Source organism: Fusarium phalaenopsidis (assembly GCF_050370095.1).
Source record: "Fusarium phalaenopsidis strain FUZ10S chromosome Unknown contig_32292, whole genome shotgun sequence".
Taxonomy (NCBI): Eukaryota; Fungi; Ascomycota; class Sordariomycetes; order Hypocreales; family Nectriaceae; genus Fusarium; species Fusarium phalaenopsidis.
This window is the reverse complement of record NW_028145410.1, coordinates 339,673-366,648: the sequence shown is the minus strand read 5'-3', so window position 1 is coordinate 366,648 and position 26,976 is coordinate 339,673. Positions and strand designations below refer to the sequence as shown.

The 26,976-nt window shown below is 50.9% G+C and overlaps 11 protein-coding genes and 1 non-coding gene across 12 annotated transcripts; 7 read left to right on the top strand and 5 right to left on the bottom strand.

Annotated features, from left to right (window-relative positions):
• Positions 1-132: 132 nt before the first annotated feature.
• On the bottom strand, positions 133-2,202 carry LRP88_04424 (uncharacterized protein; the record flags this gene model as incomplete). Its single annotated transcript, XM_083240997.1, has 1 exon — positions 133-2,202. One exon carries the CDS (start codon positions 2,200-2,202, stop codon positions 133-135), a length of 2,070 nt encoding a protein of 689 aa, XP_083102145.1.
• A 98-nt stretch (positions 2,203-2,300) lies between these two features.
• LRP88_04423 (uncharacterized protein) lies at positions 2,301-4,091 on the bottom strand (the record flags this gene model as incomplete). The annotated part of the gene is made up of 3 exons (XM_083240996.1): positions 2,301-2,713; positions 2,851-2,985; positions 3,095-4,091. 3 exons carry the CDS (start codon positions 4,089-4,091, stop codon positions 2,301-2,303), a joined length of 1,545 nt encoding a protein of 514 aa, XP_083102144.1.
• Positions 4,092-4,678: 587 nt separating this feature from the next.
• LRP88_04422 (uncharacterized protein) lies at positions 4,679-6,531 on the top strand (the record flags this gene model as incomplete). The annotated part of the gene is made up of 4 exons (XM_083240995.1): positions 4,679-4,988; positions 5,047-5,130; positions 5,182-5,550; positions 5,603-6,531. 4 exons carry the CDS (start codon positions 4,679-4,681, stop codon positions 6,529-6,531), a joined length of 1,692 nt encoding a protein of 563 aa, XP_083102143.1.
• A 790-nt stretch (positions 6,532-7,321) lies between these two features.
• LRP88_04421 (glycosyl hydrolase) lies at positions 7,322-9,252 on the top strand (the record flags this gene model as incomplete). The annotated part of the gene is made up of 6 exons (XM_083240994.1): positions 7,322-7,490; positions 7,540-7,626; positions 7,694-8,101; positions 8,152-8,373; positions 8,423-8,895; positions 8,944-9,252. The coding sequence occupies 6 exons, from the start codon at positions 7,322-7,324 to the stop codon at positions 9,250-9,252; spliced, it is 1,668 nt and encodes a 555-aa protein (XP_083102142.1).
• Positions 9,253-9,543: 291 nt separating this feature from the next.
• Positions 9,544-9,627, top strand: LRP88_04420. Its single transcript has one exon. It is a non-coding gene; the product is annotated as a tRNA-Gly (tRNA).
• Positions 9,628-10,030: 403 nt separating this feature from the next.
• LRP88_04419 (Six-hairpin glycosidase-like protein) lies at positions 10,031-11,719 on the top strand (the record flags this gene model as incomplete). Its single annotated transcript, XM_083240993.1, has 5 exons — positions 10,031-10,090; positions 10,141-10,302; positions 10,358-10,560; positions 10,613-10,877; positions 10,931-11,719. The coding sequence occupies 5 exons, from the start codon at positions 10,031-10,033 to the stop codon at positions 11,717-11,719; spliced, it is 1,479 nt and encodes a 492-aa protein (XP_083102141.1).
• Positions 11,720-12,408: 689 nt separating this feature from the next.
• LRP88_04418 (major facilitator superfamily domain-containing protein) lies at positions 12,409-14,279 on the top strand (the record flags this gene model as incomplete). Its single annotated transcript, XM_083240992.1, has 7 exons — positions 12,409-12,498; positions 12,558-12,751; positions 12,800-13,021; positions 13,073-13,151; positions 13,211-13,695; positions 13,751-13,970; positions 14,019-14,279. 7 exons carry the CDS (start codon positions 12,409-12,411, stop codon positions 14,277-14,279), a joined length of 1,551 nt encoding a protein of 516 aa, XP_083102140.1.
• Positions 14,280-15,441: 1,162 nt separating this feature from the next.
• LRP88_04417 (chondroitin AC/alginate lyase) lies at positions 15,442-16,926 on the top strand (the record flags this gene model as incomplete). The annotated part of the gene is made up of 4 exons (XM_083240991.1): positions 15,442-15,450; positions 15,514-15,586; positions 15,662-16,272; positions 16,324-16,926. The coding sequence occupies 4 exons, from the start codon at positions 15,442-15,444 to the stop codon at positions 16,924-16,926; spliced, it is 1,296 nt and encodes a 431-aa protein (XP_083102139.1).
• Positions 16,927-17,454: 528 nt separating this feature from the next.
• Positions 17,455-18,985, bottom strand: LRP88_04416 (uncharacterized protein; the record flags this gene model as incomplete). The annotated part of the gene is made up of 5 exons (XM_083240990.1): positions 17,455-17,512; positions 17,602-18,111; positions 18,164-18,468; positions 18,520-18,836; positions 18,895-18,985. 5 exons carry the CDS (start codon positions 18,983-18,985, stop codon positions 17,455-17,457), a joined length of 1,281 nt encoding a protein of 426 aa, XP_083102138.1.
• A 185-nt stretch (positions 18,986-19,170) lies between these two features.
• On the bottom strand, positions 19,171-20,133 carry LRP88_04415 (dihydrodipicolinate synthase family protein; the record flags this gene model as incomplete). Its single annotated transcript, XM_083240989.1, has 1 exon — positions 19,171-20,133. The coding sequence occupies one exon, from the start codon at positions 20,131-20,133 to the stop codon at positions 19,171-19,173; it is 963 nt and encodes a 320-aa protein (XP_083102137.1).
• Positions 20,134-20,562: 429 nt separating this feature from the next.
• On the top strand, positions 20,563-21,864 carry LRP88_04414 (pyridoxal phosphate-dependent aminotransferase; the record flags this gene model as incomplete). The annotated part of the gene is made up of 1 exon (XM_083240988.1): positions 20,563-21,864. One exon carries the CDS (start codon positions 20,563-20,565, stop codon positions 21,862-21,864), a length of 1,302 nt encoding a protein of 433 aa, XP_083102136.1.
• A 3,127-nt stretch (positions 21,865-24,991) lies between these two features.
• On the bottom strand, positions 24,992-26,315 carry LRP88_04413 (M35 family metalloendopeptidase; the record flags this gene model as incomplete). The annotated part of the gene is made up of 2 exons (XM_083240987.1): positions 24,992-25,965; positions 26,027-26,315. 2 exons carry the CDS (start codon positions 26,313-26,315, stop codon positions 24,992-24,994), a joined length of 1,263 nt encoding a protein of 420 aa, XP_083102135.1.
• Between the last annotated feature and the right edge of the window lie 661 nt (positions 26,316-26,976).

Below are 26,976 nucleotides of genomic sequence, written 5' to 3'. Positions count from 1 at the left end.
GCAGCTGGTCACAAGCTCTAACGGCACTTCAAAGACATGCTCACAAGATTGACCAGGGGACGAACCAGAACCCCACGGGGTCATGCTGGTTTAATTGCCAAAGCTACAGCGGTTACATACCGGTAGCTACCCTCACACTTTCACGTCGACAAGCTCAGCTACCGTGACAGTGACAGGTCCCAGAAGCCCACTTTCAAACAAGGGGCTCGACTCATCGTAGTGCTTCCAAGAAGTGAAAGTCACTCTTTCTCCAGGCTTACGGGTGCCGTCGTTTCCAAACTCATCCCCATTATTGTATCCTCTGCCCTCCAAACCCTTAGCAAACCAGTCCGGCCATTCCTCGATCGCAAAATTCTGCCGAGTCGAGTTGTACTTGTTCTCCACCGGTAGCTTCTCGTCTCCAATAAGCCTGTTTGGCCAACAGTTTGTAACCTCCACCTCCAGTGTGTTGGGGCGAGAGGATCTCACAGCCAAGGTGATGTCTACCTCGTAAGGCGGGAGCCAGATGAGACCTTGATCCTTCCCATTCACCTTGACTGAGGCAATATTTTCAACTCGGCCCAAGTTCAGTAGTACATGTGTCTTGGCACCCTTGGTTGTCTTGGTACCGTAATCCTTGGGCAGTTGGAACTTTGTCTTGTAGGTGGCTGTTCCAGAGAAATGAGCGATATCGAAATCCTCGTGGTCCTTCAGAGATTTGAGCTGGGTCAATTCGACTGTCAGAGAGCCGCGCTTCTTGGGCAGGCGATCGGCAGGAAACGAAACCTCCCAACTTCCATCGAGGGAGACAACTGGAAGAGAAGGCACCTCAACGCCGGTATTCTTGCCCCCAGCGGAAAACGTGTATTTTCCACCGCGGCGGAAAAGGGCTTTGCTTGACCCTTTCAACTCTATCGGCCAAGGGTAGTCGGGCTGTGGAAGTCCCTGCTCGAACAATGCTTTGATTTCAGCCGCCTTCAAAGACTCAGCGTGAACTTCAAACCCGGCTAGGTCACCTTCGAAGCGCTTTGTCATTCGTGCTGGCGCATCTGGCTGTCCCAGACCTGGATGCACAATGCTGCTTGACTTTGTGCCCTTGCTTATCATTTCACCATTGACGTATAGCGAAGGCGTGTCATTTTCATACACGATGGCGAAATGAGTCCACCCCGAGACTGTAAAGTTGTTGGCGGTCTCAGTGAGACCGATGATAGTCTTGGGGCTAGAAGTTGTCGTCTCCCCGATCTGAATACCGTTGGTTCCCAGAGACAGTGACATTGATGCATGGCCATTCCCATATGATGACGTGGGGTAGATGATATAGTTTGAAGTGCCAAACTGTGCAACCTCTGGCTTTGCCCATAGTGTAACAGTGAATGAAGACGAAATGTTTTGGTGAGGTGTTGCCACAAAAGACTCGAAAGGTGTTGCCGCCCAGAGCTGGCGACCGTCTTTGGACACTGAATCAAGGCTCCTACTCGCCTTCCGTCGCATGACAATGACGATAGACTCTGATGGGTTAAAGTGATAGGCCAGATTCGTGCGAGAGTCTGATCGGCTACTGATGACAAAATCAACAGTTTCGCCAGTAGTGGGATTCAAGATCTCTGGATATCCTTGTCCTCTGAGGCTGAGTACGACATCGACCTGCTCCCTAAGACCGTTGCTGACGAAGAAAACATCTTCTGAACCATCGGTTCTGTGGGTGTAGTAGATGGCAGCGTCGTTGCGAGATGACGTGAACTCCAGATTTGGTGCGAGATCAATGGCTTTCAAGGCTTCGGCGGCGGTCATGTTTGTGAAAACGTTTCCATTGCCAGCAAGGCCCCAGAGCGACTTGGCGAGTTTGGAGATATCATCATTGGTGTCGTTTAGGCCAGCTCCTCGTGGGGTTGGCGTGCTTGAAAGCAAAAGAATAGGTACACCAGCTTCAGGAAGCTCAAGAACCTTCGTGATGCCTTGCTTGGTTGCGCTCGGCAAATCCGGGAAAATGAGTAGTCGATAGGATGTGCCAGATGGATACGCTGCTCTGCCGTCCTTGGCTTTCAGGTCCAGAAGATTCGTCCGAGAAAAGATGTCTGCTTGATAGGACAGTGGGACATTGTAGGGGCTATTGTAAGGCACAGTAGCCTGTGATGGCTCCTCGCTAATGAAGCAAGCGACGTGAACATAGGCATGGTGTTTTGTAGCATATATGACACTCTTGAGAGGTGCTTGTTCCAGCCGACTTGCTGTTTTGCCCAAGTGTTCATCCGGTCGAAGTGCGTGCCGAATGGTCCAAACGTCATTCCGGGAAAAGCCGCATTCACAGGCCGATGAACCTAGCTGTGAAAGATGAATCGGTTAGGGCCAAGAGTCATCATTCGATCGCCTGTTGCTTTGAGCTGGAATGGATGCTCGGTCCAGGTGGAAATGTCGGGCTGACCGGTGAAGGCCTCGACTGGCTGGATTCGTTCTCGTTGGATATGACTGCTGGAATCCCCAAGCTTTGGGTAACCGTCTGATCCGTATGTGTAGTGTGACCAGAACTCTCCGTATGCAAAATCAGCCGAGGTAGCCAACTCCATGCTGTCAAAGGGGCCGTCTCCATAGGGCTCGATGAGCAAAGAGAGGCCACGCTTTCTCAGGCGCTCCTGAAAATACTCGTAGGAGTTGGTCTTGACCAAATCAGCATGAGTCAGACGGAAGTCGTACAGAAAATTTTCCGTCTTCTCGGTTGAGCCGATTATGCGGCCTGTGGCCGCCAAGATTCATGGTCTCAGAGAGTAGCCCCGTAGAAGCTTAAAGTCATCTTCCAGGTCACCGCTCCAGTTCTACATGCCTTGTAGGATGTTAATTAAGTGGCTTCGAAATTAGTAGATATGATCATACCAAGTTCATAACTGTCGATCTCAAATCCATAGAATGTTCTAGGGATGTATGGCTTCAAAGCCTTGATGACTCTTGTCAGATGGGTATCGAAGTGAGCGTCGATAGACTTCTTGCTAAAGAGGTCCACGGAAAGTCCTGGGCAGATTTCCCTATCAGCGTGGTCTCGGTGCAGAGTTGGTGCTTGCAATTGGTACAGACAGGTATAGAAAAGCAAACGAGCAAATGAATGAAAGGGTCGAGTTACCTCCGTATCGATCAGGCGTTGCCGGCATTTCCTGCCCCGTTACCGTATAACCAATCCTTACGACGGTGTAGGTCTCGTCGTTTGACGGACGCCACTTTAGCTTCCCGTCATTCGTGAGATGCGAGCTGACATCGATGATAGAAGAGGGATCGATAGAAGGAAGATCAGCAGTTGTGAATGAGGCAGCAGTGACAGTCCCAGGGGCCCCATGAGATTTGACAGCCCAATTGGGTAGCCTGGGCGAGGAGGATACGTCGATGCCGGTAATCCACGTTGGGCCAGAGGGAACCAGTCGAAGGTATTTGGCCTTAACCTGGTTGAAAGTAATGACGGCCGGGGCATCCATCTGCCTCAATGCTGGAGCAGACACAGTAACTGAGACAGATGTCCAGTCGACAGAATTGTTGGAGACGGAAATCGACCATTGCGAAGGATAGTCGCGGGCACCATCGAAAGTGTTGAGAGGCAGTTCTGGTATACGATAAATCGCAATAGCCTGAGCCGTAAAGGTTTCTTTGAAGGCGATGTCGAGTTTTGCCGATTTCGATTCGAGCCTCAGTAGATTCGTTCTGTTGATGGTTGAAGTGATGTTGGTCTTGACAGCGGTCTCATTGATGTGGACTTCTTGCACGGCGTCTCGGAACGCCAGGCGTCCCTCCCCTTGCCCTGTTGGGTATGCCAGGGTAAAGAGATCCTGGTACACGCCCAATTTGCTGAAAGGTTTGGGCAGGATGGTGTCACTGGAGGAGTTGGCAGTGATTCGGCTCTCCGTCCAGACCAATTCCTTCATTGTCTCATTGACGGGCAAGGCATGACTGCCAACACCAGAATATCCCGGAGAATTGTGCATTGCCGCCTGCATACCGCGTTTCTCAAGACCCTTGACAGCGTGAACGACTAAGTCAAGCCATTCACGACTGCCAGAAGTAACGGGCCCTTCTGGCAGCCCGGCTTGAACATCTTTGATGAGGGCACCGCCGTGTCCAGCCCCTGCCATGGCCGCAAGGTCTTTGTCGAGGCCATCCTTATTGATGTTGCCGTTCATCCAGTGCCAGTACACATGGGCCCGAGGTGAGATTTGGGTGAAGCAAAGGTCTTAGCGAGAGTTTTGGACTCGAGGATCTGGGCATTTCCACGAGCAGAAAGGGCGACAAAGGAAACGAACAAGAGAATGACGGTAGAATGGCCTAACGCGGGAGAATACATGTTGGTGGTAAATGAGAGGCATTGGAGACATAGCGTTGTCCATCTTAGCAATCAACAGAGGCCAAAAGATGAAAGTAGTTATATCCGTCTCCCGTGTCATGAAGCAACCCGGCTCATAGCCGGAGATGTCGGTAACATCATCCCCGCATTGAAAAGCTGGGGCCCCGCAAACTCCCTCACCCTCGGGGCTTTCAGAGACCAAGGAATTTAGTGCCGGACTAACTGTCGGGCTTCGTGACCGGCCATCTGCCCCGCCTCGGGCCATTATGATAAGAAGGAGGTGTCAAGCCAAGACGGAAACAAGGTAGGTATTTGGATACTCCACTAGAATATCGTTTCAACTCAGCAGTGCCAAGAAATATGGCCAGTTACTCCAACATGACCTGGTTGGGTTGGGTCCTTGTGGCTCTTCATTACGCATCTTCACCGACCTTGGGTTTGCCTACCTGCGATGGACGCCCTCCAATTGCCACGACCAAGAACGGGACGCTCAGGGGCTTTTATCTTCCCGAGTTCCATGAAGACCTCTTTCTGGGGGTTCCCTTCGCGCAGCCCCCCCTCGGCGACCTGCGCTTGAGGCACCCCGTCTCACTGAACGAATCCTGGCATGGCGTGCGAAACGCTACCAAGCGAAGCCTTACTTGTCCCGGTTATGCCGGGTTTGATAAAGGCTTGGACTTGGGAGAAGGTGAGCCAATGCAGCATACGAATGTCATCAGGATTTAACTAACAAATTATCGATGGAGATTGCCTAACAGTCGATATCGTACGACCAGCTGGTATCCGCGCAGATGAAGAGCTTCCGGTATACATGTGGATTTACGGCGGAGGTATGAACCCCCCAGCATCGGCAGAATATGTGATCTGACGTGGTAGCATAGGCTTCACAGCTGGAGGTAGTGCTGATCCTCGCTATAACACCTCGTATCTTGTCAATGCTTCAGTGAGCATCGGCAAGCCTATCATCGCCGTCTCGATCAACTACCGTGTCGGCGGGTGGGGCTTTCTCGCGTCCAAGGAGATGCAGAAGGACGGAGCGTTGAACATTGGTCTCTTTGATCAGCGTCTTGCTCTCAGGTGGATTCAGGAAAACATTCAGGGCTTTGGCGGAGATCCTCGCAAGGTCACTATTGCTGGAGAATCTGCCGGAGCTTTCAGCGTGGGTTATCATCTTGTCGGATTTGGAGGCGACAACGAGAACTTGTTCAGAGCTGCCATCATGCAAAGTGGTTCGGCCCTGGGTCCTTCAAGTGAGCATATTCCCGTGTCATTTCTAATGAACTTGCATTGACCCAATCATAGTTCAACGTGTAGCAGGCGACTATCAGGACATTTACAACAATGTCACAAAAACTGTTGGCTGCTCCAAACACAAAGATACCCTTCAATGTCTTCGTCATGTCAAGTACGAGACTCTCTTCAAGGCGTTTGCTCCCTTCGTTGTCACACCCGTCCTAGATGGCAAATTCCTCACTCAGCTCCCTTCGACGTCCTTCAAGAAGAATCAAGTTGCCAAGGCCGCAGTCTTGATTGGCTCCAACACCGACGAGGGAACCGCCAGCTTCTTTGGCCCGCGAGGAACTTTGAACACTGATAAGGACGTGGCCAAGTATCTGTCCACGATGGGCTCTGGGCTTGATACCAAGACTGTCCGCCACCTCATGCAGCTCTATCCAGATGATCCAGCCCAAGGATGTCCTTTCAACACGGGCGAGGAGCGCTTTGAGCAGAACGGCAAGCAGTACAAGCGTGGGGCTGCCATTTCAGGGGACTACGTCATCCATGCTGGACGACGTACAACAGCCGAATACTTTACATCTTTATCCCGACGCCACCGGCAGCCCGTCTACACATATCGCTTTGATCAGGCACCGTGGGATGATAAAGAAGAACTGGTGGCTACAGAAGCTCCCGTGTCCAGCACACACTACGCGGAAATCTGCTTCGTTTTCAACCAGGAGCCAAGTGCGAGCAGGAAGAATTCTAACTGGATTGGTCCACACCCTGAGTACTACCAGCTTTCAAAGCTCATGTCTCGAAGCTTCATATCCTTTGTCCATGACCTCAATCCAAACCATCATGGAGTCAAAGGAGCCCCTCGATGGCCAGAGTATGGGCAAGGCCATGAAAACTTTGTCTTCAAGGTCAACAACTCCTGGGTTGAAAAGGATGATTGGAGGAAGCCACAACTTGAATATTGGGGGAAGATTTGGTCCAAGTTGGAGACCTGACGTTTCTGGCTCAAGGGAATGATTGAGCGGACCTTGGAGGTTGACGGAATGTTGTGGGGTAGAGATGATCTGATAGGTCGAATGAGAAGTTCAATCTTGAATCTGATTGGATAGAAATGCCCCACAAGAGGACTTGGTGACGTAGATGGCGTTTCGAAACTTGACCCACTCTTAACAGCCAATTCCATTTTGTGAGAGAACACCAAACAACAATATCTAGATTAGACCACCCTATGGAAGCTTGCAACTATGAAACAGATTCTAAATAATCGAAATCTATTCCATTCGAGCAACAAGCAGACTAAAGCCACAATAAGTAGCTAAAGCTATTACTTATCGCTGATATTACTACTTATCCTATAAAGAGGAAAAGTTAACGGGCCAATCTGAACCCTACCCTACACTATTAATATTTCTCTTTTTCATTTTCAAGCAAGAGGGCATTCGACACATTGGTAAAGGCCACAATAAGCATCCTACTCTAAATGAAATTGTGATTCTTTCTCAATGGTTGGGGCGAATACTGGTGATTGAGGCGAAATTTCCCGGAACGTTGTACGGTGTCTTCCCCGTCATTTTTCGTTCGGGGTTGTGCCGAGAAATATTGCGACCTCCGCCACTATACTCATTTAGCCTGCAAGAACGAAGCGAGGTCTGAAGATCCGGGGTTGACGCGGGGTATTCAATGAATTGACGGCTCAGTTACTGCGTAGTAGGTTCGGGTTTATTTACCTGTGCAAGGCCGATGTTCATGTCCAGCACCGTACCTTTTGCGCACATGTCATTCGCAATGTCTCGCCTACTCTGGAGCTGGTGTCTGTTTACCTCACTGGCTCACGCCATCTGGAACCCCATAATTTCAGGATGGAATCCAGATCCAGCTATCCTTCGAGTTGGAGACGATTACTACGTTGCCACTTCCTCTTTCGAATACTGGCCTGGCATTCCAATTTATCACAGTAAGTACCCACATCCCGTCTGGTTTTGATGTCATCTGATGTTTTCTAGGCAAGGATCTTTCCAACTGGAAACTGAAGTCTCATGCTCTCACAAGACCTGAGCAACTGCAGCTCTATGGAACGCCCACCGGAGCAGGTAAGCACTCATTTCGCTCATCCCGTTTCTCGACACGTTGACAATCGACGTCTGACATTCTAAACAGGAGCCTGGGCACCTAGCCTGGCCTATTTCGACGGAAAATTCTGGCTGGCGGCCATGACGCGATGGACTTATGACCCCGTTGCGCGCGTCTGGCCCCGAGTCTGGTTCATGTCCTCAAACGATCTCAAAACTTGGTCAGATCCAGTCTGGGCTGAGCCATGGGGCATTGACCCAGAGCTCTTCCGCGATCCCGTATCCAACAAGACATACCTGAACCTGATGGCTCCAAACAACAACAAGGATAGACTTTGGGGCCTCTCTCAGTGTGAGGTTTCTTTGTCGTCGGGTAATTGCGTCGGGCCATATGTCAGTCTTTGGAACGGAACGTTGCCGCACAACAACACGGCCAGACCTGAAGGACCTAAGATGTACCATAAAGATGGCTGGTACTATCTGCTCATTGCGGAGGGTAGGTTTTGTTGCCCAAGTCATCGGATCAGTTTCGTTAAAATTCCTCAGGCGGCACAGATCAGCAGCACCGATCAACTATCGCAAGGAGCAAGTCCCCGTCCGGCCCCTTCGTTAGCGGCCCACATAACCCTCTCTTGTTTAACGGGAAATGGGGCTTTACAAACCTGACTGTTCAGTCAACCGGTCATGCTACCCTTGTAGAGACTGCGAATGGAGACTGGTACGCTTCGTTCCTGGCTCGCCGGAATATCAACGGCACATCTCCCCTCGGTATGCTCCTCATCGGTTGACGTGCGTTGGCACAGCTAACAATACCCAGGACGCGAAACCTTCCTTACCAACGTTGATTGGAAGGATGGATGGCCAGTTTTCAACAAGGGCAACCCAATCCTCTTGAGTGAACAAGTTGGGCCAAAAGTTGGCCACCGTCGGGTTCCTCCCAAATGGGTCGATGACTTCTCGACGAAGAAGCTTGATCCATCGTGGTACCAACTTCGAACACCTTACACCAAGAATTACGACCTCAAGGAAGGCCGACTGGTGCTGAAGCCCAATGTCTTTGGCCTCAGCGATCGCGATACTCCAGCGGCTTTACTGTGCAAACAAAAGTCTCTCAACATGACATGGTCAGCCGAGCTGTCCGGTTTTCGCGGAAACCTGGGTCCCAGAAACCGAATTGGAATCTCGTCCTATCTCTCCGAGTTTCAACACCAGGATATTGGTATCCGAGGATGCGTGAACCAGACGGGGATGTGCATCTACACGGAACTGAACAAGAATGGAACGCAAGAAGTAAGTTGTGAGAAGCTACTACCGTAGGACTACGGCTAACAAAGCCAGTATTGGCAAACACCTCTTAATCAAACGAAGGGATTGAACAAGGGCCTGCAATTGCACATCAGAGCTGAACCGCTTAACTATCACCTCGGTTACAGCGTTGCAGGTGACAAGCCGACTTATGTCACCACAATCGCATCTTCTTGGCAGGCGTTTCCACCACCGGGCTGGTTCGTGTTTAGCGGCGCGTCTTTTGCCCTTTTTGCGACTGGAGAAGGCGAGCCTTGGCCATACGATGCACCGGAAGTGGGATTCGAGAAGGTCTGGGAAACTTACTCTGAAGAGGATATTCCCGACTTTGATCGATGGTAGTGACAGCTGGTCGAGAGCATGGAATGTGCGCTTCAGAGCTGTTGGCATTCAAGCGCCGGTTGTGAACATCTTCATATGCAATTATGCATGCCAACGCTTGAGACAGCGAATAGTTATGTCAAATTTGTATCGTTCCAGTATCATGGGCTATGGTTATTTGTGCGCTCCTAGTATTTAAGATAGTACTCTTCCAATTGGTTGTTGTTGTTGTCATGACGGTTGCTGCCCTGCGTGGTTTGGACTCGCTGTGAGGTCCAATTGCAAGCTGATGGTCACGTGCAACAAGTCAAGGCGTGATTGGTTTAGTGGTAAAATTCTCCGTTGCCATTCGAGTAACGTGTCGGGGAGCCCTGGGTTCGATTCCCAGATCACGCATGACCGGATAGTCCATTACTAGGCCTCTATGATCGGGGACTAGTGTTCTTTTTGGTTTTTGCCTCCTCTGGAGGTAAGAGAGACGCAAATCTAACACCATCGTTGCCATCAAATGATATATGGTCCAAATGCGGAAGGTGGAGCTTAACCGTATCACCGACGCATCCACTCACCGGGAGGATCCCCGGGACCTTTTCCGGGCCCGATATGAAAGCAAATGTATTGAACAAATTCCTTCAAATCAATATTTCTCATAGGCTAGCAATAAGCCGCATTTCGATTATACCTTGGGTTTACTGTTTGTTTCTTTTTCCGGTAGCTTTACCTGTTTACGCCATATACATTCTCTCGTTGCTGTTGCTGCCTCTCTTATTCTCTCCCCTCATCGCCTATTCTGCTGGAGATGACGCTCCAATCTGTGGGCACAGCCACCCATCAACTGGCAAAGAAGCGCAAAGTTTCGGTCAGTCGTTGCAGCCTTCTTGGGGTCTAATAACTAATGCCATTCATCAGCAGTTTGACGACCAACTTATCAACGGCTTGAAAGAAAGAAACGGCGAGAGTACGCATGCGAATGGTGGCTTGTCATTATCCGCGTTCAAACACCTTGGACTTCTCTACTCCCCCTCCGTTGGAGCAAAGATTTGGAGTATCGCTGAAAGAGACCTTGGCTCGGTATGGCGCATTAGTCTATGGCACAGGCCTCCTCATCCACTGACAAACGAGGTAGTCTGGGCCACCAACATGGTATCCAGAGTATACCAAGCCAGGAAGCACCGGATACGTCTATAGGGATCTTTCATTCTGGACCTCGGGGTTCTTTCCCGGTTCCCTCCACCTCCTCCTGGAACGTACCCGGAAATTTCGGAACGAGTTGGACTTGGTCGGTTCCAATTCTAGAAAGGGAGCCGCTCCCCATGTTCTTCAGCTCGAGTACGCATCAGGCTCTTACCCCCATGATGAATTTGCTAACAGTGGTTCACAGACATGCCTGCAAATGGTGGACCGAGAACCTCCACCAAAATGCCTCCCTCCTCGGCACGCATGATCTCGGGTTCATGATCTTCCCCTGGGCTCGCGTGCAATGGGATCTCCACCGTGATCAAAGGGCATTTGACACGATGATGAAAGCAGCAAACACTCTAGCTGATCGCTTCAGCGAGACCACTGGCTGCATGAGGTCTTGGGATAAGTGCCAAACAAAGTGCTACTCGTTTACAGATACCAGCAAAGACTTTCTGGTAATCATCGTGAGTAGAGGCTACCTCTTGCTGGTTCCATATCTAACATGACACCCACCCAGGACAACATGATGAATCTTGAGCTCCTCTTCTGGGCCGCGTCACAGACTCCCTCCCGGGCAGAGTCAACTCGCCTTTTCGACATTGCGGTTGCCCACGCACGCACCTCGCAAAAGTATCACGTCCGCGCCGACTCATCCACCTGCCACGTCGTCAACTTCGATCCTTCGACTGGAACCCTCAAAGAGCGCCTCACGAACCAGGGGTATAGCCATACATCATGCTGGTCTCGCGGCCAGGCGTGGGCAATTGCAGGATTTGCTGAAGCGTACAAATGGAGTGGCGAGGCTCCGTTCCTTGACACGGCCAAACGCTGTGCCGACTACTTTCTGAGGAGATTGCCTGACACGCAGATTCCTCCGTGGGATTTTGACGCCGCCGAAACGTCTGGCAGCGCGCAGCAACCTCCTGATACAAGTGCGGCGCTTGTAGCTGCGTATGGAATGTTGGTCATTCATCAGATGCTTCTCAGCCGTAGCGAGAAGTCTTCTTACCTTGAACATGCACTGCAAATCGTGGACGCTGTTTGTTCTAGACACTTGAACCCTTCGGCACACGGGAAGGAAAAGAACCGTTCCATCGACACTGTTGAAAACGGCTCTGGTGTCCCCGTGTCGCATGTGGAGTGGGATATTGACGAGGGGGACACGATTGTCAACGGAGCGACGATTAACAATTTCAAGTTCGCTCCGCGCCGATGGGCCGATCATGGGCTGGTTTATGCTGATTACTTTTTCCTTCTTGTTGGAAACAAGCTTCTAGAGATGAATGTTCTTAGGCAGATGTTGTAGACGATAAACATTTTTGATCTTTTGCTTTCTATTTACTCTACCTAGTTCTAGAAACATCATGTGGTTAACAATGACCTGAAGATTTACCTTCAGACCCAAAGCTACCGTTGCGGACAGCCATGGAGCGTACTGTAGCGTGAATTTACCAGGATTGTAGTTGTTAGCTCCTCTGGTTAATGGCTTGCTTCGAGGTTTGAGCGGAGACAATGCGGGGATCCCTGACATTCGATGTCGCGTGAGTCTCTGCTGGTGGTTTAGCGACCGCCCTTCCCCGGACATTGGCGCGGTTGATCTTGGATGGTGACATGACGCGACTTTCAAGTCTCGCTTGATGCTTCGGACAAAGTTTCGGCCCAGCGCCGATAGCATCAAACAACCCAGAACAAGCCATCGGTCTGGGGTATTTTGGCACCTGACCTGAGGAATAACGCTAGATGTGACTAGTAAGCGGGGCCGGTCCAGAACAAGTCGAGTCTTCGGAGTGACCCCGAGAATTCCCCCGGACTCCAGAGTGCAACCCCCGCGAGATCGTTGTGTTGGATCATGACACTCCAATGGTGGGAGAACAAGATCCAAAGCTACAACAATATCAAGGCCGCGCTCGCACCGGTTTGACTAAAGATCATCCCCCTCAAGACACTCACGATTGTACTTGCAATACACGCTGATCGGTAATACGGGACTCAAACATGACGAAAGACGCGCAGGTGCAGCACACTGACTCCATCACCTCTGCTAGAGCAGTGGGTGTGGAAGGCAACAATGTTGCAGATATCGAGGTATGGCGCAACGTCGATCTCAATACTCCTTATGGGACTATTCTAACTACAGAGTTTAGACCGCCAACTATGCAGGTGCTCCTGTTGAGATTGACGATGCGACCAATAAGGAACTCTTCTGGACTGTAAACAGGCGCATCTTGGCCTGTATGCTCGGAACCTATTTCTGCCAGTCTCTTGACAAGGGAACCCTGGGCTTCTCTTCCGTCATGAACATCCAGGAAGATGCGAATCTCCATGGACAGCAGTTCTCGTAGGTCCACACTTTACCACAACTAGCGAGCAAAGCTGACACCAACAGATGGCTGGGCACAATCCTTTACATGGGCGTCCTCGTCGGCGAATACCCCACCAACCTCCTCCTCCAGAAGCTCCCCGTCGCGAAATACCTTGCTGTCAATGTCTTTTGCTGGGGGTGCGTCATCGCTTGCTCTGCGGCTGCCAAGAACTTTGCCTCGCTCATGGTGGTTCGGTTTCTTCTGGGTGTTTTTGAGTCTTGTGTGCAGCCTTCGTTCATCATTATGTAAGTTTCCATCGCAACATGGTTCTCTGACTTGTCTAATATGGCTCTTAGGACGAGCATGTGGTACACGAAACGGGAACAGTCTATCCTCACATCTCTCTGGTACTGCATGACTGGCGTTCAGCTAATGGTACGAAACACCCTACAACTCGGTTCATTGTGCAGAAAACTAACAGTTCAACTTGCTAGGTCGGCGGCATTATTGCGTGGGGAGTTTCCCACTACAAGAACGGAGTCATCTATCCGTGGCAGCTGCTCTTCCTCGTCCTCGGTCTAGCCACTTGTGTCTGGGGCGTCTTCATCGGCTGGTGGCTTCCCGACTCCCCCATGAAGGCCAAGTGCTTCAACGAGGACCAGAAGCGCCTGATGGTCGAGCGTGTTCGAGCCAACGAAACAGGTATCCAGAACAAGTCGTACAAGCGATACCAAGTTGTTGAAGCCGTGACGGACCCAGTTGTCTGGTGCTATGTCATGCTTCAGCTCACTTCGACGTTGATCATTGGTGGTTTAGGCGTTTTCTCAAACCTCATTATCTCTTCGTTTGGCTTCACCTACCTCCAGACTCAGCTGCTCAACATTGCCCAAGGTGCAGTTACCATCATTGTCATGGTTGGAAGCGCTACTCTGGCGACGGCCACTGGGCAAACTGCGTGGGTCATGCATGCATGGACTGTGTAAGTCACTTACACCCGAGTTTCCTTTCGATCTGCGACTGACATCTGGTTTTAGTCCTGCTATCATCGGAACGGCAATCATCTACAGCATCCCACCAAACCATTCCAACCGTGTGGGCCTGCTCATTGCCTTCTACTGCACCCAGTTCTACCTTGCTGAAGGCAATCTGATCTTCTCGCTCATTTCTCGCAACATTGCTGGCCAGACCAAGAAGTCGACTACTCTGGCCATTACCTTTGTTGCTTGGGCTGCTGGCAACATGACTGCCCCTCAGGTATGCCTGACCCTTCCCAGTTCTTAGACCACAGCTGACTCGCTCAAGATCTTCCAAAAGTCCGACGCGCCTCGCTACAAGCATGGTTTCACCGCCCACTTTTGTCTTTACGGGCTCTTCAACATTTTCCTCGTCATTCTTCGACTTCTGTTGACTCGCCGAAACATCCTGAAGAAGAAGGCGGCCGCTGAAGTGTCTCATGCGGACGCTGGCAGTGAGAAGGGATCTGAGGAGGATCAGGTCCAGCATCGCAATGCGTTTGCTGATATGACGGACAAGGAGAACCTCGACTTCCGATATGACACTTAATCTGGTGCCTGGATTCCTGTTGACGGAGGGGTGTCCAAAGGATGGATGCTGGGCTGGGTGCGAACCGATGGGGGGATTAGTGATAGGACTGGTTAGCCTCTGGGGCTGGGAAGTCTGTTTTGGAATATACTTTATTCTTTCCATTCTGCGAACATCAAGGCGATCTTGGATAGGCGGCGTAGTCATTACGTTAGCGAGGTCCCATAGTCGCTCTAACGGACCTATGATGGGGCGCCCAAACCCCTCGTTTCGCAGATGTTTTACGTGAATTGAGATGAATTACTGTTTCATCGGGGTGAATAGACACCGTACAACAGGTCTCGTGATATGGAGCCTATACTGAGTAAGGTGGTCAATTCTAGATGTTATAAGCCCAGCCCCGGTGTCATCAAGCGCCAGGGAGGGCTCAGTCTCACTTGTTGCACACGAATGCCGTGGGAAGCGAAATGTTTCAAGAGCTCAATCAAGTACTGTAATTGGATAGGTAACGTTCGCTTCAAAATATTTATGTAAACTAAAGGTAACCCAGTTGTCATGGTGGAACTGAAGTCAACACTTTACGAGCGCTTATAACCTCACTCTTAGCTAGGTACGATAAGGTGGCGTTTAACGACGTCGATGCCGAACCGATGTATCTGATAACCGGTTTCTACTTGACCATCTGAAAACAAAACCGGCAACAAGAACTCCGCCGCGGCTTTTCCGTTAACAGTCCTAGCTAAGTAGGTCTATAGATACCTTCTGACTTTGACAAGCAGTCGCATCTTGCCGGATCCAGGGTTATGCTTCACCCAGTATCGGGCAAGATGTAATTACCGGCCGTTCGTAGGAGACTCTTGGCTCTCACAGTTGCTTCGATGCTACGGTGTATCTCCCGGGCTCTGTCCGATTCTGTTAATTTCGGGCTATCGGAGTCCGGCAGGTGGTTGCCGGAGGAGACGTGCGGGGAAGGCATGGGATTGTGGCATGGTCCCTGGACTTGTTGATGTCGGAAGACGGCCGGAATATACCCCGCTGAAGATCCCAGTAGTTAGAACGTGCGTCATTCTATTTCTTAGACCTTAAAGTGTGTGCTCTTCCTGCAGCTTTAGATCCCCAGATCATTCCTGCAGGTCCAAGTCGTTGCCTTTGCAAGAGGTACCGGCTAGTACAACACTCCATTATGACCAAGGTATGCTGTCCCCACATTGGTCTAACTCTTTGATTCGCCTTACGTTTCTTACAATCGCTTTAGCTAATCATTGCAATCCTGTGTTTGTTCGCCATTGCCGCTGAGGCATTGACGTCCAACGTCCCCGCGCTCAACGGTACGTCGAAATGCTGTTCCATGGAAAAGCGAGACACCATGTCGTTCAACATGGCTAATATGATCTTTTCAATAGGCCCTGTCATCTCTCCTCAGAATTTGCCGGGCGCCAAGAAACGACCGGGTGAATTTGTTCACCCTGGCCTTTGGCACACCCACGACGATCTGGAGCGTATCCGCAACAATGTCAAGAGCGAAAAGGAACCATGGAAGACAGCTTACAAAGCTTTCAGCACCGATAAATACTCCCTCAGCAGCTATACCATGCAGGGTCCGAAACCAGTCCTTTGCCGTGGCCCTTGCAGCAACTATACATCATTTACAGCGGATACTCGGGCCGCCTGGCAGAACGCCTTGATGTGGTATATCACCAAGGACCAAGCCCACTGGGACCGGGCCACCACTATTCTTGATGCCTGGGGAACCAATCTCACCAACATTATCGGCTTGGATACTTCGTTGTTGGTTGGTCTTGAAGGAAGCATGCTCGCCAACGCGGCAGAGATTATGCGATGGGAAGGCAACTGGACTGAGGCCGGTGCGAAATGGCAGGGCGGTGCCGGTTTCTCCAACCAGCTCTACTGGTTATTTGCGCGGCAATCCATCATCATTGGTCAGGCAAACTATGGTATGGTCAGCATCAAAGCTCTTTTGGATTTCGCCGTCTACTTGGACGATGTCAGCATGGTGAGTACCTCCGTCGAAAGCATTCGTTCGCAAACCGCTCACGTCGACTAGTATAACTACGCTCTCAACGCATACTTGAACGACCCTTGCGCGGGCATCTATGGCAACATTGATCCATCCACAGGCCAGTCAGCAGAAGCCGGCCGTGATCAGAGCCACGCCCAGTCTGGTGTAGCATGGGCTGCATATGCGGCCCGCACAATCCAGTCTCAGGGTTATGATGTCTGGAGCGAGGGGGGCGACTTGTTGCTCAAGGGATCTGAGTACTTGGCCAAATACAGCCTCGGAAACAGCGTGCCATACAACAAGAACTTCTATCGGTGCGAGGCAATCTTGGTTAATGGACCATGGTCAGAGATTAGCGAAAAGAACCGTGGCGTGGGGCTTGTCGACGGTAAACTCACAGGATCAGTATGGGACATCATCTACTACGCATACAAGGTTGCTCGCGGCCGGAACGCTCCTTGGACAACTAAGGCCAAGCAAGCTTATGACAAGGACGGAGGGCAGTTGTACACGTCGTCGGCTGACCATCCCGGCTGGGGTGATCTGATCTGGAGCTACGAGAAGGGGGAGTCCACAAAGTCGAAGAAGAGGACTATCTGGGGAGGGGGCAAGATTGGTCCCAATGGCGATGGTAATGTGAACATCTAGAGCGTAGCTTGCTCGTCTCTTAGTGCGTGTCGCGTGGTTGAGAAGAAAGGTCTTGGTCACTACCCTTTGTGGTCAAACATGGCTCTTCAGATCTTTATTTCACTTGCTGTGACTTAGCCGTCATAAGATATCCTTGCCTGTTTTCGATCGCAGACACCATTGGAGGCCAACATTCAGGTCCCAATGAAGTTGAGGAGAGCTTCCTCTTTCATGTTGCTGTCCTCCTAATAAATTCTATGACCAAGTATCGGAGCTACGAGTCGTTCTGAGATCGCATGCGTGCTCGCCTCCACCACTTCCTCTTGACAAAGTTTGATCTATCCTTCAGTGAGCATCAGGTCACTTCGTGGCTCGAGCTGATCTGTGCCGGTCCGCATTGTTGCCTCATCCTGAGAGTGGAACGTTGAACATGCCAGATACCTTGATTACCTAGTGATGCAGAGGATTAAGGCCAATTACGCTCTTAGACTCTCATACATGTTGGAACAGGTAAAAGCTATAAAGTTCCGATATAGAGAAGCAGTGTTTTTATCCAAAGAGCCCGGAAACGACAGAAGTGATGTAGAATCCGGCTTCAGCGGCGCGCCTTGCGCCATGAGTAAACCCGCACTTTCATAGAACTCGGGGTGCTTGTTGAATAGCCCAGGATCTAGTTTATATCTGGATAGCCCGTACTCGATCTGGAGGTGCCTCGCGACGGCCAAGGCAACGCTCGGCGACGTGAAAATATCTGAGATCTCAGATACCGGCAGAGACGCTGGTTCCTGGCTTGGATCCTCGTCGGCACCAGCCATAGCCTGCACTAGGTCCACGACTCTGATATAAACTTGCAAAGGCGGGGAGTCGGCGATCAACTCGTTTAGCAGTGTTTCGACGACGTACACGCCGACGATGTCGCTGACTACTTGATCAATACAGGGGTTGGCAGCATGGTACCGGATAAGAGTGTCGCGGATGGACGGGAATGGCACCCAGTCAATGACGGCAGCGTGGCTGCATTGAAGCTGAAGGAGAGTGGGCTGATATTGTGGATGGAGTCTATTGAAAGTCTCATCGCAAGGGCGAATTTTCCACACAGTGACGTCTCGCGTATGGTAGAACCTCGTTTTGGCATACCATCGCATAACGTCCTGACGAGCAACAGTGTGGAACATGGACAGCGCTGATGTTGTGGCCAGATAGAGTCTAGCGAGGGTCAGCCAGAGACTCTTTTGCCGGGTAAGCTAGCATCACTAACAATGGGGTAGATAGCTGCGAATTAGGCGCTTCTGTCTTGGATGCAAGCTCCCGCTGTATAAAGTTGATGTGATCTGAGAACGGAGAGTTGGACTCGATCCAGAGCTGCCCTCGCGAGTGGCTCAGGGTCTCAGAGGAGAGAAGGGCGTCATGGTAGACGTCTGGCCCCATCTGATACTCGAATGACCAGATGTTGGGTATTTGCTGTGTCATACCGAGCGTGGTCAGTGCCCCAAAGTAAGGGATTGGGAGACTAGCCTCCTGGCTAGATCCTTGCTCAGTCGAGCGTTGGACCATGTAGTTGTCCTATAGTGGTTGTAAATACTGGAGACATGATTCTTGGACTTGAACAAGTACCTGTGCAAGAGGTTGCGAGGTTGGTAGAAGATCCGCTAGCGTGACCGCATCGTCGGCAATGGGCTGCTCTGCAACGCTATTATCACTCAGAGAATCACCCTGAGCACTCTCTTCCACTCCAGGTTTCGCCGGTTTCGGGTTCGGAGCCGTGCACTGCACCAAACCTTGCACACTGGCGAGTAGGCCGTTAAGCTTAGCGTGTGCCTCGGCCAATTGTTCTCGAAGGGCAGCATTGTCAGCTCTCGCCTTGGCCAAGGCCTCACTCTCATTCGAGTGGTTGTGATCTGCTCGTTCCCGAAGATCACGGAGCAGGTCGGCTCGTCGGCGTCGGAATGCCTGCTGCGAGAGGCGATTACGTAGTTTTCTGCCGGGCACAGAACATCAGCTTCTCATAAGCAAGGGAGTCGATGCTGGGAAAGTACTTGATGTCTTGAGAGGCTGCAGGGTTGCTCGTTTGTTTGCCCATTGTGTTTGTGGGAGTTGGCAAAGGTGGGAAGTGGGAAATCATGAGGATAGCATGAGAGGGTGCATTTGCCGGGCTGATCCACCACGGCTATCGGGACGTTTCTTTCTGATGACTCATCATGGTTATAACCAGTCTAACTAGTTGATTCTCTATCCACTGTCTAACTTGGAGCGGAGACTCTAGCCTTAGAGGGTAGAAGCTGTGGGACGAGCCCCAAGCTGTTCCTCAAGAGCAACCAGCTCCCCCATGCCACCCCTCATCTCCGCAATAGCGGCTTCGGACAGACTCTTAAGGGGCCGTCGGGGGTTCCCTCCATATCCAAACAACACATTGAGCGCCGCCTTTGTCCCTGAAATGCCCCGCGCCGTGTGCTCCCAGTCGCTCTGTGCAAGCACCATCTGTATCTCCCGCGCCTCCTTCACTCGACCTTCGTGCCACAGATCAAAGACTTTGACGCAGGTTCGCGGCGTGATGTTGGCACCGCCAGCTATTACGCCAGTCGCACCCGCGACGAGAGCAGGAAGTATGAAGTCGGCCAAACCTCCAAAGATGGCATACGGCTGACGGGACTTCATCGCCCTGGAGACTCGGCTTAACTTGCCCGTGTCGCCACAGGTGAACTTTGTCCCGAGAATGTTGGGGTGCTGAGAGATGTGCGATAGAAGATCAGAGTCCATCTCTATGCCGGCTGACACTGCAGGGAAGCTATAGAGAATAATAGGAATGGGCGATTGGTTCGCAACATCCCTGAAGAAATCCTCGATGACATCTGGGCTCATGCCGCCACGGAAATAAGAGGGAGGAAGGACGAGGGCGTAATCACTACCAGCGAGGCCAGCTTCACGGCAGAGATGAACGGTGCCACGAACGGAATTCTCAGAGCAACCAGCGATGATTGGCGTCTCCTCCTTGCCAATGCTGTCAAGAGCGAAGCGAGTCTCGCGGATGACAGTGCTACGCTCCTCGATGGACAGATGAGGTGCTTCGCCATTGGAGCCCATGAGGACAAAGCCGGCGATACCCGCTTCGGCGAGGCGAATGGTATGTTGACGCTGGGTTTGCCCGTCAATGTCGTCGGTTACAGAGTCAAAGAATGTCATGCTGGCGGCATAGATGCCGCTGGGCAGTGAACGTGTAGGTCTTTGCATTGTGTAGGATATGCAGTAGAGAAGTGAGTGAATAGTCGATGCGGAATGGAGGAGACAGAATCAAGAGGGCGTTCTGGTCAAGCGAATTTGTATTCGACTGGAGCCCCTAGAGGTCAAGAGGATCGCCATAATGGCTTTCACTGAGATGTCCTTATCTGTTGACTAAAGGATCTGCTACGTAACAGTTCCCAGATGGCATTTGAAATTGGTCATGTTCACAAGACGTAAGTCGACCTGGTGGGGACATCCACCTTAGATGATCCACTAAGGCTACCTACATAAGTCCGGCCCTAAGCAGCTCACAGCTACTGACCACTCTCTCCAAGATATCAAGCCATCTCAGGACATATAACCAACCTTGTCATCACTCGAGTCTACTTGAAGATTTCTACCTTTCCTAAACCGAGGATCGCATGAATACTCGTCGAAATGTCACTTTCATCCCGTGGTAAAGAAGCCGAGAAAGCAAGTGATGGCTTACATATCTGGAAGGCCGTGGGCGATCTCTACCACCCCACCGCCAATCCCACCGGCTTTGCAACCCTGGGTGTTTCAGAGAACACTCTCATGGCTCAAGAGCTGTCAGAGCATCTTCACAAACACTTCAGACTGCCGAATCATGTATTCACCTATGGAGATGGCATGACGGGATCCAAGAGGCTCAAGGCAGCCCTAGCGACATTCCTTAACCGACACCTACGGCCTGTTCTTCCTCTTCAGCCGGCGCACTTCACGGTGACAAACGGCTGCAGCTCTGCTGTGGAGCACCTTGCCTGGGCCATAGCGAGCCCCGGTGACGCATTTCTACTTGGCCGGCCGTATTATAATACATTCATCCCGGACCTTGCTCTTAGAACTGGCTGCAAGGTCATCGCAGTGGAGTTTGGCAATACCGATCCCCTGGGACCCGAGGCCGTTCATCACTATGAGGCAGCTATTAAGCGAGCTGCAGAGAAGGGCCAGCGAGTCGCGGGCGTCATTATATCAAACCCTCATAACCCTCTCGGCAGGTGTTACTCTCGTGCCAGCTTGCTTGGCCTGATGAGTCTCTGTTCAAAGTACGACTTGCACTTTATTAGCGACGAGGTCTACGCCCTTTCAGTGTGGGAGAACAGAGCCGACCGAAACCCCGTGCCAGTGCCTTTCGAATCATGCCTTTCACTCGACACAGCGGATGTTATTGCACCTGACCGGATCCATACAATCTGGGGTCTCTCAAAGGACTTTGGCGCGAACGGCCTTCGGATTGGGGCTGTCATCTCCCAGTCAAATCCGCCTCTACATACGGCTTTAGTTGCAGTGGCTCTCTATAGCTCTCCCTCATCTGCATCGGATAACATTGCCGCCAATATTCTCGAAGATGAGGAGTGGACCACTTCGTTCATTGAGAAGAACCAGGCAAGACTGGCAGAAAGATACCAACTCGTTGTGCAATGGGCAAATTGCCACAGTATTCCCTACGCGCGTGGCACGAACGCAGCCTTCTTTCTCTGGGCCGATCTCGGCAGTGTCTGGAAGAAGCATAACCCAGGAGCTGTCGATGAGGGCCTAGACAATTTCTTGATGAAGCTTTTCTTAGATTATAAGGTTTATATATCTTCTGGCAAGGACTTTGGCTCTGAGCAACCAGGATGGTTCCGTATTGTGTTTTCGCAGGATGAAGTTCAGTTGAGGACTGGCTTGGAGAGAGTCGCTACCGCTTTGAGGTCCAGGGGGATTGCCAACCTCTGAGTACTGATACAAGTCGAAGGGAAGCTTAGTCTAGTTAAGTTTATAGATCTTAGATTCTGTATCCAAGACAATGGTCTATAGCACCACTACCATCGATCTCTCCAAGATTGGAGTACTATCTATGGCTCAGTTATACCCTCAAGGGCCAGGCTTCAGCTATAATAAAGAACACAATATTAACACATCATAGCATCATATCCCAATGCTAACACAGTGGCCTTTTTTTTTTAGTCTTTTCTACTGCCTGCAGTAGAAAAGAGTTCTTTGAACATGTAGCCGCAACACGATATCGGCAACCTTGGAGGACAATCCAGAGATGGACGGTTATGTCCGTGTTGGCAGGGCGGCATTCTGGGGTACGTGCGGACATGATTACCTGATGGTGATCCACTTGTGCACAGCATGTCAATCTAAGTGAGCCTCAACCACGCTATGTTTCGAAACTTGTCATATTTTGAAACGCCAATACGGGAGACGTAATTTCGGTTCCGTCTTCAACCGCCACGCTGTTTTACAGTATGTACCCCCAACAAGCAATATGACAGCCAGTCAGATAGATCCCGGTAACGGCATGACTGCTGCATCCACTGAAGCTATCCCTGTTCAGCCTCATGTTTCATCGACATGATATGCACCTCATCTCTCAGGTGGATCTAGATTGAGTCACTGCCGAAGCCTCTTTGTGGGGCGAAATGTACAACTCTCTGGAATCCTTGCCTCCGCCTGTGCATAACTGAGGTTTGCAGACTCACATTTCAGTCGACCTCATACAACCTCCACCCTTATCATCCCTGGGCCTTCGGCAATCCTGCATCATCCAAGGCAGTTCCTCGCTCTCCTTCTCCTATTTTTCTCCTGCCATTCATTCACCGCAGGCAACGATGGCGTCCAACTCCGACTATTGCCTCTGCACAATCTGCGGCATGGTTCTAGACCCGCCTGATTGGCAAAGTACGGTCATTTGCCTGTCTGGCCCGCATTGGCCTGGCCATCAACCTAGGTCCTTAGACCTGGCCGACGGTGCGGTTCGTCGCTTTCATGCTCATGCAGACGCATATCCCGGGCGGCTAGAGCTTGTCCCAGATAGTCGACGAGTGATACCGCAGTTTGAATACGAACTCGAAACCTCTGACATGTTGGCAGAGCTTGCTCCCTGCAAGATATTCATTCGGATACACCCTGCCTGTGAAGACTTGGCCAATCGCGTCATGAGAACCTCGTTTACTTCTCGAGTCCGTTCGATCGGAGACCTTTGGATGACCCTGGAACGCCGCTGTGCTCGACATGAATGGGGACCATGGCATAACGCTTCATTCAACTTCCTCCCTTACATACCGAAATCCCAGCCTGGTGAACCACTGTCGTTTGGGGCTGATCATTACTATGTTCCCTTTTCCTGCATAGTCAACTTTGGAGATGAATGGGAAGGATGGGTAACGTAAACCTCTAAGCGCGTGCCAGTAACTAACTAGTCTGACAGTGGGACCATGACCCCATCAACATTCCCGATTTGACGACCCGGCTCCTCTCGAACCTGGAGCCAGTCAGTCGGGCCACCAGTCCTTTTCCGCCTAGTAAACTGGTACAAGACTTTAAGGGCCGTCTCATGGCATTGCCAACAGAGATTAAGAATGAACTTATTCCCTGGTTCCAGAAGGGTACTATTGCTCTCGACTGCACTTACATAATGCCTCAGTCTCTGTGGAAGCAGATATTCTTTCAAATCCCGTTTCTTTGGGATCTCGATACAGAACTAGTACTCGACAAGATTTGCTGGGAACCGTCGGAAACAGAGGAGTGGAACTGGGAAAAGCTTACTCGGCAGGTTTTAAGTCCCGCGCAGCCTTCAGACCGTGAATATGAAGGGGACAAGAACGGCTTTGTGTGGAGCCACGAGACGGTTGGACTGTATGTTCCCCCTAGTTTTACCAATCGCCGACGAATCTGGCAGATTCTGGAGGAAATGTGGCCGAATGATGTACAGACACTGAAAGAGTTTGAGGTTTGGACAGGTGATGAGGCAAACTATGAAACAGACGACGAAGAGGTCGAGCGGGATGTACGGTCGGACGATGAGTGGATAGAGTTGGATTTATGGCCAGATCTGGATTGAGGCCGCGACAAGCAATTGAGAAAGTTGACAGAGCCAGCAGCTCGTTCGATCCAATGGCTGGCTTGACCAGAAACCCCCAAAAATAGTACTATCATATGCCAGAATGTTCTGTCTCGCTTGCTCTTTGGCTGGCCATTAATTAATGGGGTGCCTCGTTTTGACGCCAACCTTGTCCCTTGGCGCTGCCCAGTGATTTGAGGAGGAGTTACAGATCCGCGGCAAGACACCGATCTGGCTTCCCAGTATATCACCAACACAACCGGCGACTTGAGTCAGACCCGAGCGGTCGAGTAAAGCCATGCCACCTAATTCGCTCCCTGCATTATTAACAGTGCGGTATTTTCCTCACCCAGGGCTTCAACAGCGCACAGTCTTGAAAGTGGGACAGTCTGGTTTCATAATGTCCAACAACCAACAGGTCTGGGTCGGTGTCTTCACCGGCGCCATCCTCGTTCGGCGGCCCGGTACGCGTCAAAAAGATACGGTCTTCTGGCTCATTTATCCCATCAAGGGCCGGGCTGATCATCGCTGAACACAATCTCGACTCCAGCCACATCAAAGCTTCCAGAGTTTCCTTTGGAAAAAAAAGAAATCGCATCTTTCTCTCCGACCCATCCTACCGGAGTCCTTCGCTTATTTCTGACGGGATCGATCCTCTGATACCCGTCTAACCAACTATCGTCCATACAATAGCGGAATGCAACACATGCAGCAGAAAACAATCTTGAAATTCAACGAAAACTAGTAACTCTACTAAAAACAATAGCAACAAACAAAGCGGCTTCAGACTTTGCGAAGCCGGTCGTGGGTCCTGCAAGCGTTCTGTAGGTGCCCAGTGACCAACCCGCTCAAGTATCCAACCACCAGATTCATCCAGGCCCCTCTTGTGACTAGACGCAGGAAGCCTTAGATATTCAGCTTATGGGATGAAGCTAACCAAGAACATCAATTCAATACATTCTTCCAACTCCCCCGCCATGATATGACATCAATCAACCCACATTGGCCCGCTTCTCAATCAACATAGAGACCAGCCTCGCGGTCCTTTCTCAAAACCGTATCCGTCTTGGTTCGGAGGTGGTCCAGTCCTCGCCTGGCGGGGCTGATAGCCTCACAGTTGAGGCTGACATGAGAAGCAAACAGATCGTAGTTGTCGGCATTCTTCACGGAGACTTCGGGGCTAAGGGCCAGAATCTTGGCAAGGCCATGTTCGGTATCAAGCGTGGCGTTTACCCCCATCGTGTCCCTCAAGTTCAACTGGATCATCTCATGGATCACGGCGCCTGCACGAGAAGGGTGCCAACCCCAGGCCTCGGATGAGTCGTAACCGTGGCACTTTTCGGGCATGACAGGGAGGGTGAAGAAGTTGTCGCAGTATCCAACTTGACGCGTAGGCTCCTGGATGTAGGCTGTGACGATCTTCTTCCTGGACAGGCACTCGGAGTAGTACTCGGGGCAGATCTTGTCAACCTTACGGAAATCATGCTTGCACTTGTCCTTTGCCTCAGCAAACACTTCGGCAACCCTTGAGCGGGTCTTCTCGTCAGAGGCACCAAAGGCCTCCTCCAATCTCCACGAATCACCGAACCGGGCCTCCTCTTCGGCTTCATCGGCGAGCTGGAAGCACTGAGAGAGGGACTCCCTGAGCTTCTCGATTCTCTCTCCTTTGCAGTTCTGGCGCTGAACTCCTGGCATGCGGTCGAGGTACTTCATACGGGTCTGCTCAGCGATACGTCGGTCCACAGCGAACCTGAGCAAGTTGGAGCTGTATGGAATGTACCCAATAATGTTGGTCGAGCCCAGGTCTGCGATGGGCAGACTACCTTGCATTAGGACAGTGTAATCTTCGCCCTGTGAGAGATCGTAGTGTTCGGCGACATTAAACTTGACCTTGACTGACTGACCCGTCTTGATAGTGACGAACTGGCGCTTGTCAAGGTTGTCAAAGTTCAACAAAGGAGTAACACCCAGGAACCGAACAGGGTTGCCTAAGGAATTGAGGGTTATCATAATAGTTATGGTAAGTATCTTAGACAAGTCTTAGCTTACCTTTGTAGAAGACATCGGCGACCTTGAGAGCAACATCATCATCATGAAGGAAGCTGCCAAACTTCAAAATCTTGACCGTCTCATCGTTGTGGTTAAAGACCTCGGCCTCAAACTTGCTATCGATCTTCTCATCCCGTTTGATTACGACCTCTAGGGGAATGGGGTAAACCGTCTTCATGTCAGGGAGGGCGATCTCGAGACCAATGTCACTGTAAGGTGCTGCGACTGCCATGCCTAGGAAGGCAAGCATGGCCAGAATCACCATCATGGGGAAGGTCTGGGTTATCATTGTGATGGGTGGGAATGAGTTGTGAATAGTTGAAGAGGAACTTCCACGTGAATAGGGGGCAGGCAAGGATGAGAGGGTGACTAGGAAGAAGAAGCCAGTTGTAGGGATGCAGCTCGCCTTTTTATAGCTAGAATTCTCTCGAGGCCTCCTATCTAAAGAATTACAGCTCCCCATCTGCGTTGAAAACTTTTCGCTTCAAGATTTTATTGCTAAGAGCTGGGTGAATAACTTCACAACTGGCGGAGATGTTCGGTCCCATGTTTCATTTTATTGTCCCCGTTAAAATTTGGGTAGATACTTCAAGGAAAGGAATCACCTTCACTTGAGGAACTTCTTGGTGGTGCTTCGGGACGGCCCGCGATTCTATGCAGGAAGCGCTCTGTGGAAATTCGATGTAGTTGGTGGATGTGAATGGTTTTAAAAATTGGGTTGGGGAGGATTTCTATGGTCCATAGTGTGATGAGGATAAAGAGTGCAGTTGCTTTGCCTACTTCGACAGCCATGGTGGGATTTTTGGCTGCATCCTAGGGGGATAAAAGGATATTTGGTACACGAGAGCTGCCCCTGGGTGACTTTCATGACGATGGTCCAAACCATTGTGAACCATGACAATATCCCGTTGCAAGCCGTCACAAGTACCAAGCGATTACAAGTACAGATA